The sequence below is a fragment of the Pelecanus crispus genome, chromosome 2, assembly GCF_030463565.1.
Source record: "Pelecanus crispus isolate bPelCri1 chromosome 2, bPelCri1.pri, whole genome shotgun sequence".
Taxonomy (NCBI): Eukaryota; Metazoa; Chordata; class Aves; order Pelecaniformes; family Pelecanidae; genus Pelecanus; species Pelecanus crispus.
Window position 1 is genome coordinate 160,661,066 of NC_134644.1, and position 15,545 is coordinate 160,676,610.

Here is a 15,545-nt window from a genome sequence, read left to right on the forward strand (position 1 = left end):
CGGTTCCTAGCAGACAACTTAAATTGTTCGAATTTAGAGCAGCAAATGAGCAGCAATGAATGTAATCTCTGCACTGCCAAGAGTGGGAAACACTATTGTGCATAGCCTGAAAAGAGGGGAGACTGGACAATACCTGGTAGTTCCTCTGGTTCCCCTTGCCAGGCCCCCAGTGCTGAGGAAGTGAACCAGTTGAAACACAAAGACAAGTGACCTCTCTTTGCAAATAAGCATGGGAATATAGAAAAAAAACCCCACACTAATTTTCCATGAGTGTTGCAAGACTTACTTAAATGAAAGGCCAACTTAAAAGCCAAAAACCTATTTTGTATTTGTCTTCCTCAGTAAGAGAGAGACCAAGTATTTTTAAATTTGATGCTGACATAATGCTGGTTCTTACACAAAAGATGTTAGGAAAAACAAAACTGTTAACCCATTGAACAGCTCACCTGCTAATGCCTTTTCTCCCTGAAGTGCTTCACCATCTTTTGCATGAGGGGATCAATGCCTTAATGATTTGTCTGTCATTTTCCTGTTTAAAAAGCTCTAGTCATCACAGCAAGGGAAAGACAACCTTATGTGAGACTCATGAACAATGCTGTAGGAGAAATGAGAAGTACACACATGAATATTGGTAATTTTTTCAGGTGAATGTCTCACGCTAAAATAAGCTTGCAGAAAATTAATTGGTGAGACTAAAGAATTGATTTACCAAATCTCAGGTTAATTTATGAAGTCAAAATGTAGGCCACAGATGCAATATTTTTTAAAGCAGCAAAAGCAATATTCTTATTTCACTACATAAACATTTAGCATTTCACCACTTGGGCATTTACTCAGTGAGATAAGAAAGTTTATACAAATTACTAGAATGTTTTCTAAAACCAGTACTCCAATACAATGTCCCTATTCATGCATGATGTTCCACAGAGTGTCATGACCTTGGGGCTTCAAAGGTGTAGCCCAATACCTTACTGCATGCCAGAGAGCCTCCAGCGTCATCAAAAGTCACTGGAAGACACTTGAGCTTCCCCTCATACCTTTGGTACCACCTCTCCACCAGACCTATGCGGCTCTTCTTACCCTCTTGATGTTGTGGAAGATGAGTTTTAAAGTGTCCCAGGGCTCCGGCTCAAAGATCTGTCACGCTCTTGGCTGAGGAATGCCTTACAGTCAGCTAGCTACCTTCATCTCCCTTAACTCCAGCCATGATAAGGTAAAATGCAAGTATGTATTCATATCTAAAATAGACACCAGCTCCTAAAATTGATCCTACATTTATAAAAAAGAAATCAATCCACTTCCCGGAGGCTACCTCAGAGGGATGTCTCTCTCTCTTGCTCTCAGGATTTCAGGCTCTGCACATGCTGTCCCACCGCTTAAAGGATCTTCTTAGTCTTTGTGGCCAGTCTCCCCTGGGAGGAAGGGTCAAGACAATTTAATCTTTTGCTAGACCTTATGTTCTACAGCAGCCTGTACATTAAAAACAAACAAGCTACAAACATCTAAACAGGTTATTTTATGTAGCTCATTACTGGCTTTTGGCTGAAATGTGACCCTTTGGGGTTACGTTAATTAACCATTTTGGGGTGACAGCAGGCTTGGAGTGACTGATACCCAATTCCCTCCTCTTAGGCACACTGTAACTGTAAGAAATTTCAGTGTGAACATGTGGAACAAATTACAAATGGGATATCATTGCGCAAAGGCAAACATGGCCGTGTATAATCATTAAATAATTTGGTACAGGAAATTGCACTGGCCTGCATTTTCCAAGTTGCAAGACCGTGCAAGGAAAGATATGCATTTCAGGCTGCAGCCCCACAAGCACCCTGAGTCAAGCCGATAGCTTGTCGCTGCTGAAAGACAGCTTCTTCCCCCTTTTGATCTCCCTCTTCCTCCTGTTTTGTTCCTGCTCCAAGCTGCCCGGGCTCACTCCACCTCAGTGCTGGCTCTGGTGCTCGTTGGACCCTACAGCCATCTGCACAGCTCCGCTCAAGAGCCCAGAAGAAACTCTCCACTTTCTGGTACTCTTCTGCCTGCTTAGTGAATTGAATTGCAGCAAGCAGAGGTCCCAAAAGTGGGAAAACTAGCATAAGACACATTGCAGATTGTGCTGCTGGAGCCGAGAATGGTGTATCCCCTTTTAGCAGTGGTGAACAGCTGAATCAGCCAAACCCAGGTGATGGAGCTGAGGGCTTACCCAGAAATGGTCTGCAATGTACAATAACATTCTCCTGAAATTGTCTTTCCTTCAGTCATGTGATAAAGTGCTTCATAAAAATGACTGTGTAAATTCTTTGTCCTAAAGATAAAGTCAGATGAGATGGTTGTTTCAATTCCCTTTTTGTTTCCAGCTCTGTGAATCTATACTTTGTATGTTTGCAGTATGAGTGGAATTAGAGGGTGTTTGCAAGTGTTCAGATTAAATGCATGTCTTCCGAATTTACAGCAAGCAAGCCCAAGCTGCAGTGTTTACAGTCCTAAGGTGACCTCTCTCCCTGGCCCATTCCACAAATGAAAGGAAGGCAGATTCTCTTTTTCTCCCTTTGCCAGCCATGGATTTCTAGTGCTCTTTGAGACCTGCAAAGGTGCTCATTAAAACAACTATACTGGGTTGAAATAATTTTTAGAAGAGAATTTCCTGAGCTGGATGTGGCTGCTGTCTGCTTAGTAACCCTCTGTAGATTTCTTTTCCAAGTACTTGTCCATTTTTTTCCTTGACTCCAAGACCATTCTTTTACACCCAGAGCCTCGTTTGGTAATACATACCGCAAGCCTACTATGGGCCATGCAAAGAATCACGTCCTTCCCCTTGTCTGCAGCCTGGTTACTACTAGGTTCACTTGGTTCCCTCTTAATTCTTCTCTTGGTTCTGAATCTGTCGTCTTGGTCCTGAATCGATGACGATATTGCAAATGCTTAAGCATATGCAATTTCCATGCACACGGAGTATGTGCAGGCAGAAATAAAGGCAATAAGTAGGCAAGCAAGGTGTATCTTAATGTAGTGAGGGGGGTGTTGGTCTCTTCTCCCAAGTAGTTAGCGATAGGACGAGAGGAAATGGGCTTAAGCTGCTCCAGGGGAGGTTTAGGTTGGAAATTAGGAAAAATTTCTTTACGGAAAGGGTGGTCAAGCATTGGAACAGGCTGCCCAGAGAGGTGGTGGAGTCACCATCCCTGGAGGTGTTCAAAAAACGGGTAGATGTGGCACTTGGGGACATGGTTTAGTCTAGTCTACCCTTGATTGGTTTAGTGTGGACTTGGTAGTGTAGGTTAATGGTTGGACTGGATGATCTTAAAGGTCTTTTCCAACCTAAACGATTCTATGATTCTATGATTAATTGCACGTGTTTCTAAGTGAAAACCGGGGTTGGACCACTGCAGATGATGCCTTCGGGACTTTTTTTAAAAAAGGCTGTTTTTTTTTTTTTCCCCCATCAAAAACGTTGACAAACAGCGCTCATGACCTTGCACTTCCCATTGCCAAGACCAAATGCTGTGAGAAACGCGCCCCTGCCCTCTCAGGAATTCTGCATCCACCGTCGCCTGGAGACAAAGAGGTGAGGTGGGCTGGGGACCGGTGTCTGAGAACAACCCCTGGGGAGCAGATGAGCAGAAATCAGGGCGGTGGGAGAGCAGCGGCAATTTTTGAGGGTGAACATCGGGACCGGGAGCTCCCGCTCCGCCCGGCCGTGCCGCGGGGCCGCCTGCCGGGGCGCCACCGGAGCCCGGCGCCCAAGCCCGCACAGCCGGAGCCCGGAGCCCGGAGCCCGGAGCCCGGAGCCCGGAGCCCAGCCCGCACAGCCGGAGCCCGGAGCCCGGAGCCCGGAGCCCAGCCCGCACAGCCGGAGCCCGGAGCCCGGAGCCCGGAGCCCGGAGCCCAGCCCGCACAGCCGGAGCCCGGAGCCCGGAGCCCGGAGCCCAGCCCGCACAGCCGGAGCCCGGAGCCCGGAGCCCGGAGCCCGGAGCCCAGCCCGCACAGCCGGCCCGCCCGCCCCCGGCGCTGCCCCTCCGCGCAGCCCGGCCTGCGGCGGCCCCGCGGGGCACTCTGCGCCCGCGGGCAGGCGGTCACGGGTGGGGAGCGCGGCTCCCCCGTGCGCGGCCGCCTTCTGCCCCCGCCCGCCCCGGGGCAGGCGGGGAGGGGAGCGGCGGGGCCGCCCTCGCCGCAGCGGGGCCGGCGCGGAGCCCGGGCGGCGGCAGGCGCTTGGCTCGCAGCCCCCGGCGGGGAGCCGGCCCCTTCCCGCGGGGCCGGGCAGCGCCGACCCTGCCGTGCGACAGCCGGGGGGGGACGCTGCTGCCTCGGCGAGGCTGGCTGCGGCGGCGGCGGCTCCAGCCGTGCGTTTCTCCGCCTGCCTGTGACACAATAACACGGGAAGCGGGGGGGGGGGGGGATCGGAGCCTGCCGAGGGGAAAAGTGACCTGCCCCGCTCAGGTGAGCCGAAGCGGCGGGGGGAGGCTGCCGCCGCCCCCCCAGCCCGGCGGGGAGGGGGCGGCCGCGGGGCCGGGCGGGGGGCGCCCCCCGGAGCTGGCAGCGGGGGCGGCGGGGGCGGCGGGTCCCCGGGCCCCCTCAGCCGGCGGTGCTGTGCCCGCAGGCCGGCGGCGATGGAGGAGGGCATGAGCAGCATGCAGCAGAAAGCGGCGGAGCTGGAGCACATGGCCGAGGTCCTGCTCACCGGCGAGCAGCTCCGGTAAGCGGTAACTGCCCCCCGCCCTGCCGGGGACACGTACCCGGGGGTCCGCAGCAGCCCCCCTGAAGGGGGGAGGGGGATCTGCGGGGCGGAGGGCGAGGGTCTGTGCCCTCGGGCTTTCCCTTGCACCGGAGCACCTGCTCTGCTTCCAGCGCGTCCCCGGGCTCCGGCCCCGCTTTCCGCAGCGAGGAGGAGGGGGAGGAAGAGGAGGAGGAGGAGGAGGGGAGATGGCAGCCGGCGCTGCGAGCCCGGGGGGGGGGGGTAAGTCCCCACCTCGGGGGTCTTCTGCCCCGGGCAGCTTTGCTCGCCTGCGTGGGACAGGAGGCGTCTGGGGGAAAGGCTGCTGGATCCCTAGAGGGATCAGGCGATGCCGAAGGAGAGTTGCATCTTTAAAGATTAACACCCCCCCAAACAAACCTCAAGCGGTAGCGCCTCAGCGCTCCGGCGAGCAGTGAGCGGGGCGCAGGGAGCCGCTCCTGCGCAGCCCCGTGTGCGCTCCCGCAGCGGCGCCGGGCCGCGGCCCGCAGGGCTGCTCCCGGCCCCAGGGGCTGCTCCTGGCTGCATCAGCTGGTCCCGGCAGATGGAAGGGGATCCCTGCTGGCAGCACCATCAGTAATGAACTGTGACTGGAGTTGTGTGCAGCGCAGAAACCGTTAACAAAAATGCCTGACTCTGTTCATTTTTAATTTCTGTGATGTATTTAGTGTGCCATCTGTACCCATACGCTACAGAGGAGAAAAAGAAATTCTAAGGCTTTCGTTTTGTTGATGGAACATCTTGTGATTCTGGAAGAAAAATCCTATTATTGTTGTTTGTTACACATGTAACTAGAAAGAGATTGTAAAAATATTTTCCCAGCAGTTTTTGCTTGAATTTTCTTTGAACTTTTTGCTCAAAAGCCAGACAAACACTGCAACATGGTAGAAATGTTGCTTGATTGGGGAGGTGCCATCATTGCCGCTAGTACAGACACTGACGTTGTTACTGGTCACATTCACACGGTAAGGACCATTGACACCTTGTGATGCACGCCACTGACATCCATGTTTGGGGAGTAAACGTTGTTTTAGTGGTCTGGCTCTAGAACACACCAGTGTCTGCTCCAAGCTTGAGATTCCTCCTCGGAGTGGCCTGAAGTGAAACCTAGGGTGACAGGGTGCACTGGCATGCATGTTCTGCATGGTGGACTTACTGCTGAGTGGTTTGTCCAAGCCCCTGATAAGAATACTACTGTTCCTAATTTATCTCACGAGAAGTTGTTGATTCAAGGCTAATACAAAATTCTGTTAAAATCATGTTAAGTCTTTCTATATACCTCGTAGTTAAATGTAAAAACACAAGCTTTGCAGTCTTTCCCTAAGGAGAAGGCTGAGGAAACTTCAACAAATCTGACTCCTAAAATCCGCTCATTGGTCTCGCAACCAAGGATGACATTTGTCATCTTATTTATTAAGGTAATGAAACATGGTGCTATTTTTGAGCAGGGTGATCTACAGATACAAAATAATTATTCCCCATCCTGTGGAGTTACCTATGGACATTCCTTTGCAAATCTGTAGGAGGTGGCCTAGATCTCTTCGGTCTGTGGTTTCATGAACAACTCAGCCTGCATAATGTCTAGCTACTGCTGAATGGGGAGATCCCTCTCCCCCTGACCCTGTTCCTACTCCCCACTCCCGGCTGTGTAGTTCCACCTCCTCCCTCATGCCTGCTCGTGTACTTCTTACACTTCTTGGGAGCAGATCCAATGTGGCCATCGGGCAGGTAGGTTAGTTTTCTCATCTGCTGACTGCCAAAACCCATAGAAGATAGGTGGTGGGAATGTGGAGCCAGGAGCAAGAAGAGGAGATAGAGGAGAAGAAGCGAGATCTCCCATTTCAGCAGCAGTGAGGTGTTGCGTCAGCTGGAACCGTTTTGTGAAACTGCACCCAAAATTGTCTCTCTTCCCCCAGTTTTTTGTTAACTTTGTTCTGTTTCTCTGTCGGGCAATAAAAGCCACAAAATAAGTGATAGAAAACTGGACAGTAGACAAGTTTTAGCCAACCCTGCATTTAAAGTTTCCCTTTCCCCGTCCAAGATAAGTGTAAAATTGTTAAGGCTCAATGAAAGCCTGGAGGGTTTTCAGGATCAAAGACAGGCTATCTCAGCAGCCTTTGGGGCAGGCAAACAGATGATAGAAAACCAGCACACACATGCACTCAAGGAAACATACTGTACTCTATTCTTAGTGATGCTTACAAATGCAAGATAAGCCCTCAGCGGGAGTGATGCAGCCAGACAGGTGATTATGTGTGTATTTGGGTGAAAGTGCATATGAGCAAGTGTTGCATACTGCAAGATGAACACATAACTTAGGAGTAAAAGTGTAAAATGAAACTGTGTGCATGGTGTTGCTTACACAAACCCAACCAAATGGAGGTATTTAAAGCACTCTTGTACTGGACTAGTTCCTGTTGCTTGTCTCGCCTCAGCCTCACGTGTTGCCTCATAGCCCCCATTCCTGTGGCCTGTTTGCTGCACGTCCATCCCTCTCTGGCAGGGACCTCCTCATGCAGTGAGGGCTGAAGCCATCTGCGCAGCGCCTTGGTGAGCCTGGCTTTGCACACTGGCAGCGCCCGCGGTGGGGAGGGAAGCCCTGTGCCCCCTTCCCCTCCCCAGGCAAGCGCATGCTGGCTAGGGGAGGGAGAGGAGGAGGCCAAAGAGTTTCTTCCTTCTCCTTGTTACTGTCTCTGGGTTGCTTGTGTTTGTCCTTTGCGAGGTCAGGAGCCTCAGCCCCGGTGTGTGCTATGTCTGCTGGCACCTGGGGAGCTGGCTGCTGGCATGTGCTGGCACTGGCCTTGCACCCACCCGCTTCGGTCCTGAGCAGTTTGTGGGAGATGAGGCCGTGATGTAAATCCCGGTCCACAGGTAGGGCGACTCATGGAAAAAGAAACAGGACCTTGAGCTATATTTTAGCTAACATGGTAAATTTTTACATCCGGTAGTGTCCTCTGTAGCTGGTTGAGCGAACACCTAACTTACTTTTGGTTAATGGGAACGCATTTTTTAAAGTGAGTGCTTCTGAAGTTTGGCTCTTGATAGGCCTTTTAGTTATCAAGCTGACAGCCATGAAACAAAGGAGAAGATCTCAGCAGTGTGGCACTTCAGGACAGACCTTTGGCAGCTTCTCGCTGCCGTGCAGAAGACTAGGAAGAGCAGGGCGAGAGCTGGGATGGGCACGCTCCAGCTGCGGGCTCTCCAGGCACCGACAGCCCTGCAAGGACAAACTGCTGGGCTCTGGCTGCCCGACAGCTCTGACCACCCAAACACCCAGCTCTTCCCTCGGTTCTGCTGCAGTTTCAGAGACCCTCTAGCTGTTCGGCAGCGAGCTCGCTCTTTTGAGGATGGCTGCAACAGAGCTGCCCTTAAAAGGCTCCATAAGTTACAAGTGATGAGCATGGACCCATCTCCTGAAGAAGCTGCGAGCTGTGCTTAAGAGGATCAGGGGGCCTTCCGCTTCCTTGGGATTGGGAGAGCCCTTTGAAGCCTCCACCCCGCTACGTCCCTGCCTGCAAACACCTGCCTGGGGGCAGCCCCGGGGAAGCAAATGTCCCTCAGCTTCCTCGGTCTCGTTGGGTGTGCCTGAAGGAAGATGTCACAGCCTTAGTGCTTTGGGTAGTCATCGTTGGACGCCTAATAACGGGGACGTGTAACAGCGCTACTGCAGTCGACAAGAGTTTTACCAGAAGCAGAGCAATTCCAAGGTCATGCCCTCCCGGCTGAAGGCAACAGGTTGTGCCCATTTCAGTGCTGTTTGGCAGAAGGATTAAAGTATCTCTGTCTGGGTTTGAGCATTAACTTACCTAGAGCTGATCTTGCCTCTGGCAACCCAAAGCAGTTTCAGTGGGCATGTTCTGATACACATGCTGGCTGCCTGTCTTACAAGTCAGGGGTGTCTGAAGTCTTCCTTGTCTGCTAATTGTTTCTTGATACCAGACTATCACCAAAATCTGGTATATCTTCCAAGAATCCCTCATTTCTTGCAGAAAATGTGCTTAGTCATTCAGGGTGTCTTCAGGCTTAAGTTGACCAAACAGCAGTATTAAAAGAGCACCTTTTTTTTTTTTTTTTTTCAATCAGAAATTGCCATTGTATATGTGGTGCAGCTCTCTGTAGTAGGTGTAAATTGAATGACATTTAATGTCTCTGAAGACTTTTGGATATCTCTCTATCACCGCCCTTTACAAGAAGCAACACCTTTCCCAATTCACACTTCTGTTAAATAGTTGAGTAAATAATTAGGAAACTTCTTAGATGAGCCAGTGTTTTTGATAGAATAGTTCTTATTATTCAGCATCTTCTTTCTTTGTGTTTAGGGAAATATGAAGCATGTTTCTTAGAGATTTTTCTTTCTTTCAGAAGCGACAAGATGCAAGATACGGTTCAACAGAAATTTGTTTGCCTTTTTGTCAGAGTTTGTGTATGTGTTTCATTTTACAAAAGAGGTTTTACATGGTAAACAGCTATACATTTTGAAGCTGCAAGAGAAAGGTCAAAACCAGTTTTCACTGGTCTTCTAAAGGTCTCAGTTCAGGAAGATTATCACTTTAAGAAAACGTCTTGATATGTTGGAGTGCATAACTTTCAGAGTCATTAACTTCTGAAGGATGATAGCACCTACAGGTCCATAAATTTTTTTCTTATTCTGAGCAATAAATAGTCAACCTTTTTCACAGTGCTAGGGTTCAAAAGTTCATTGGCATTCTAAGATGCAAAGAACCCAGGGCACACAACAATAACTGTTTCTAGAGAAATGTAATCAAGAGAACCTTAGCATTAATTATTGCTATAATATAGAAATACATTAACCATATAGTTACATAATTTTTTAAATGCTATCACTGTGTTTGAAAGTATATTAACACTCTAGTGATGCACTACTACAGGTGTGTAAGCTTATACACTAAAAGGAATGTAAGGATTTAAGATATAGAATTGTCTAGAGGTCACTTCCTCTCAAGGCAGGTCCTGACCGATCTTCAGATATTAAACAAACGTGCCATTTTTAAAGACAGAATTCATTAAGATGAGATTTTGTAATCTGCCTAAACCAATCCAATATTGTACTTCCACCTAAAGGGATGATGTGTTTTTCTACCCCCCTGCACCTTGTTCTTGCAACATCCTTAGTTCTTCACCAGTGGCTGCATTTCCCTTAGCCAAGAGCTACTGATTGGGCTCAAAACTAACCCTGAAAAAAACAGTTTTCAGTTGTCTGGCTTGAGAAGGCTCTTGTCTGCTGACTTCTTCAGGGTGGATAGGACACAGGAGATTATATCATCCAATCTCTGTGGAACAGAGGGTTCCAGAACTCTCTTTCCAAATAATTTCATAATTCTGTTTTCCAAAATCAAGCAACCAAAAAATTGGCAATCTTCTCTGTGAGGTTCCACCAGAGTAATACACTGAAAGAAAAGGTTTCAAAGTGAAGGTTAGTAAAGCTGCAAAATGAAGTGCTCTGAAATCAAGAAGTTTCCTGCTAACTCTACCCTATCACAACACTTCCAATTACATATTTTACTTAATATAAATAATTTTAATTTTATAAAAAGCACGTTTCTCAAATTTATATGTTCATTTTTTCTAGCATCTTTGATACCTGATGCACCTTCTCATGTGTTTCAATCTTACCCGTCTGTACTAATTTTAATATCAAGTCCCATATGTGTATATAAGCATGCATGCGTGCATGCATATATATACACACACATATACATATATGTATATGTGCATATATGTATATGATTCCTGGGCCAGGAATATCAATTTCTCATGCCCTTCAGTAAAATTTGTGACGATTCAACATTTCTAGAAATCAAGATGTAAGGCTTTTGTTTGCTCAGTTCTTTCCTTTAAGCTATGCCTTTTAATAAGTCGTTCCCGTCAGCAGCTTTCCTGAAGCACAACTCAGAGATCAAGTAGTTAACAACGCATGTGCAAATAGCAATCACTCTTTCGCTGTGTACACAAGAAGGCGGATGTTGTTTGAGTGGTTTGTGCTGTATATTTTATGTATTCCATTCCAGATGGAGTCAATCATTAACTTTTGTCTCAGGTTAGCAGAGGTCAGCAGGCAAGCAAAGGATCTTGGATATGTCTAGCATGTGCAAGAATATTTTTATGTATTTAACGTTAGAGGAGCTGGCCATGAACAGGTGAAGCAAACTGTTTTGTTGTTGATGTTTGTGCAGGGAAGGGAGAATTAATGTGCCAAAAGCAATCTAGCTTTGCATTTACTACATGATCCCTGCTCCTGTGGGGGCAGCGGTCATAGGCTGGCACCATGACAGAGAAGTCCTCCTATCACTTGTCATTATTATTTACTGTTTGTGTAGCAATAGCACCTAGGAATTTGAGCTATTTATCAAGTCCCGGCAGGGTTAGGCACTGTACGCTCTGAAGAAAAATAAAGCCCTTGCGACACAAATCTTGGCTGCAATTGGTAGTGGTTTCTTGCAGCAGTAGCAGGCTCTGGCCAGCGAAGGAGGGTCTGTGTGAAGCCACCAAACTTGGGGAACCAAAGTGGAACTCTGTCAGGATTGGGATTTCTGCCTTGGGAGGTCAGACACCGAGCCCAAGAGTGGCATCCCGAAAGTGCAGAGAAAAATACTGCCAAGGTGTGGAGATGTGGAGGTGACACTGTGTGTGCCGGGATGGGTGCGGGCCTCTGGGTACTGTGTTCAGGAAAGGATGTGCTCTTTTCTCCCTCCAAAGTTGTACCTGTAGAGTGAGAGACCAGACTGAAGCCAGGAGGGAGGTCAACCAGCTTTCGCTGTGGGATAATTGGACAAGGACTGGGCAGGAATCTGTGCATCTCATTTTAATTGAGGTATTTCTTATACCTGTAGACTCCAGTACTTTTTGAATTGTAAAACTTAAAAGAATTTCAGTCCTTTCTGTGATGTAAAACTTAAGAAAGTGAAGGATATGGTCACAGCAGCGTTAGCCTCTCTGCAGTCCAGCTAAGTTCCTGACGCAGACTTCTTCATCCCCATCACTAAGTGTCCAGGCACTGAGTGTTGGCTTGGGTGATAGCTCTTGGCTTAGGGTCTGCTCTCAGACATTCCGTCCTGAGCCTCTGGGCCCTTCTACCTTTCTTGCCACTTATTCTGCTTTTTATTTTCGTTACCCTTGTATTGTGGTTAAGTCTTTTGCCTCTTTCTTCCTGGCAGAGCAGGCTTGTGTGAGTCCTTTTGCTAACTGAAAGATAGTTTTCTTCCTGTGTTCAAGGCCAGGGTTGAATACAGTCATCTCCTCAAAATAAACTTTTGTGGGGAGAGATTAAACTGATGAAGAACTGGCAAAGGGGATGAAAGGCTGGGTAGGAAGCAAGAGCTAAGCAGGTTTGGTTCATGTACCTGGTCCCTGAAGAAGATCTGCATCGAGACTCTAAAGGTTAATAAAGACAGAAACTGCAAAGCTTCAGGTCTCGGCAGAACCACTGGCATTTGTTGAGCAAAGGATACACTTCACGTGTTAGTCATGGGTTGTTGGGGTTTTTTTCTTAAGCAAGAGCAGGACATATAAACCATATATATTTAACAATTTTAATGTATAAACCACTGGAATTAAATACAGCTTAAAACTATTTGAACACAGGCTCACAAGGATCCTTAGTTACACTGATTCGACTAAGACTATTCGTATTATAATAGAATGGAGAGACAGATTTACAAAGGCAGTTTGCCTCCACTAGCTAGCAGAAGGAAAGCTGAGAAGGGATTTTTAATCAATTTCATAAATAACAATAGCCATGAATTTTAATTTTTAAATTTTTTTTTAATTGTTTGAAGATTTGACCTTTCCCTTGAATCCCACATTTTTCCTGTGGCCTTAAGGAGAAATGACTGTATTGTGAATATGCTTTTGTTCCTTGCAGTAGAAAGAATAAAACTGATCTCAGAGTTAAAGAAAAATAAAATATTTAAACTTACACTGCCAGGAGAGTGCTATATAGCAGGAGTGGAAGTAAAACAATGTGCAATCTTGCTCCTTTATTTTTTGAAAACTCTGAAGCATTGAGTTGCATGGAAGCATGGAGGAGGGGAAAAGATAACCCACAGACTGTGTCACAGGCTCGCTCAGGCTCTAGAGGAACCTGTGAAGCCAAAGGAGCCTCCTCAGGCAGTGATCATCAGCAGGTCTGCTTCTGTTACATCTATTTCTCTGTCCCTCAGCTGGGCTCTTCGTCATGCTACAGCTACGCAGGGATCCAGGTATGCCTGGAGCTAGAGAAGTGGAGAGGAGCTAATAGTTTGGATGGCTAAAACTTCAAGCTAGTAGTGCCACTGAAAGCAGTGGTCCTCTCTTTCTCATACCCACACCAACATAGGTGTTTCTGTGTCCTGGTTGCCTCCTCTGTGCTTCCCCTTCTTTGGACTGGCTTAAGCGTCTCCGGACCACCACCATACCATCACCGTACGGTGACCTGCACTGGGGAAGTGATCAGCAGGGCTTTTGGATGGCTGATATTTCAGTTGGGTCAGTTTTACAAACTGATTTACCGCACGACCACATAAAAACTTTCTCTGAAGAGGTATGGGGGGAGAAATGGGTGCTGGCTTACCCCATGCCACTGAACTACAGTTTAAGGCTGTGGTTTTCTGATACAGCGGATCTGACTGCAGGCTGCTACTGCCCTGCTCTTATTGCTTCCCTTGCACTTGCATGGTGTTCGTCTGGGATCAGAAGGTCAGGGAACTAAAGCAGCTGAAGCCAAATAAGAAAAAATTAACTTTCTAAACAGGCTCAGCATGAGGGCAGACCAGTGCCAGCACTGGGGTGAGGGAGCTGGCAGAAACACATGGTCAAGGACAGGGTGAGGGAACGGTGGTAGCAGCCACTGCTGGGTTTGCTTGACCACCCCCTCAGTGCTTAATTTGCCTAAACTCAACATGGGTCAAACATTTTCTGGATTCCCATTAAAAAAATCCAGACTCCAGTAGAAGACAGACTATAAAAATCATGTTGAGTTTAAATGCCCAGTGCAGATGTTGTTACCAGATAGGAACAGAAACTATGTTTGCAATTAGATTATTTGTCTTTCAAGGTTTTTACCTTTACTTCTGCACTCTTGTCAGGGTATTGTGCATGAATAGAGACAAATATTGACATTTCATATGATTTGAAATTTGTACTATGTAATTTATATGACCAACATATCACAGTGCTACCAGTGTGACACCACTGCTTCAGAATGCAACCCCCAACCTTAATTATCAGCCCTATAATTTTACAGTCTTCATAGGTTGCTTCTTAACAGTGCCTCAATGCCGTAAATGCATTTGGATCTCAAAGGTGCATTTACGAATAATTAAAAAATATGCCTGATTGGGCTTGCTAATTCACAACAAATATAGAAGCTGGTTTTCACATAACAAGGCCATAATTCTCCATTTCCTTGCAACTGTGTGGGTGATTACATGGGCTGCCACCGCTGTGTCACGGGGATTTGCAGGCAGATGAGAGTTTTCTGGTTTCTGTGGAGAACCAGGTGACTATAGGTCACGCTGTGGGTTTTACAGCGGCATTGAGCTGATGTGTCTAGCTGCTGCTGCAGGAAAGGGCAGCCCAGGTCCCCTGGACCAGGGCTCCTACTTGGCCTGGGGCACCTGCATTGGTCTGTGTCTGACTGCCATGGTGAGCAGTCTGGGGAGCTCAGCCAGGTTACCGTCGTACCAAACTAGCACCAATGACACTGCGAGGGGTAGGGTCAGCTGGCCAGGGCTCAGGGGGTGAGGAGCTCCACAGACCCCCCTTTTACTGGGGGACCCCACAGTGAGATTGGCTTCTCATGGAGTCAAACCCTGATGTTAATGTAATGTGCCAGTCCAGGAGCCCCTTCTCACCCCTTTCATCCATTCTTCCCCTGCCCAAACACTGTTTAGATGTCAAGTTTTTGGCAGAGATCATAGCAATGCTGTCCGGACTGGGGGGACTACATCCAGACGGCTCTGTGGCTCTTTGGGTGAGGGTGCCTCCTGTGTGTTAAGGCAGCAAGCACAAAGATGCTCACTTGAAGATTTAAAACCGAATGGCAAAACTGGAACTAAATGACTGGTCAGAGCAAAAGCCAACATCACCTGAGAGACGGTGATAGCAAAGGTGGGAGCCTGAAAGTGGAGATAAGCATGGTAATACTGTGTTTGATGTGACAGAAGAGGAGGAGGCAGTGGAAGGAACTGGGGAGATGGGTGACGTTGTTGAGATCAAGAGCTGTGCAAACTATCTTTCTAAGAGCATTCCAGCTAGATAAGAGCCAGACAACATGACGTTTCTCAAGGACAGTGCATAGAAGAAGCCTTGCAGTGTAAGATAATAGGGAAGAAGAACTTGGAACAGAACTTGAATTTTCTGGGGGCGAGGTATAGCTGTCCTGGCGGTGCATTGCACGAGCAGTCTGCAGAGACCAAAGTTCTGCTGCTGCTAAGCAGCACTTACACTATCATATTTATCCTTTATGGATCTTATATAGCCTACCTGCTTTGGGAAGATTCTCCCACCCCCAGTAACACAGCTACCATCTAGCCCAGCGGCCTTTCACCTGGGGTTGTGGAGGTTTATGTGGGTTTGTTTCATTGCTTCTCACACTAAGGGCCATTGCCAAAATGGGTATATTGCTGTAATGTTTGCATTAGAGTGCAGCTGAACTGTTGTACAGTCCGCTGGCTCTGTGTTTGCACCACTTTCCTGCATACTGGGCCAAATGAGTTTATAGGCAGGAGTTAAAAAGAAGTGTTTGTATGTTGTATCCATTGCTCTTCACATTGTTTCTCGTGTCTTCAAAGCGTTGGGGCTGCTTAAAGCAAGACTGTGTATT

At 47.8% G+C, this 15,545-nt stretch overlaps 1 protein-coding gene across 1 annotated transcript in view; it reads left to right on the forward strand.

The window, feature by feature from the left end:
- Nucleotides 1-4,601: 4,601 nt before the first annotated feature.
- DEPTOR (DEP domain containing MTOR interacting protein) overlaps nucleotides 4,602-15,545 on the forward strand; it is a 73,130-nt gene continuing 62,186 nt past the window's right edge. Inside the window, exon 1 of the mRNA XM_075706029.1 lies at nucleotides 4,602-4,687. Coding sequence (XP_075562144.1) covers nucleotides 4,602-4,687 — 86 coding nt within the window. The remainder of the gene's footprint in view (nucleotides 4,688-15,545) is intronic.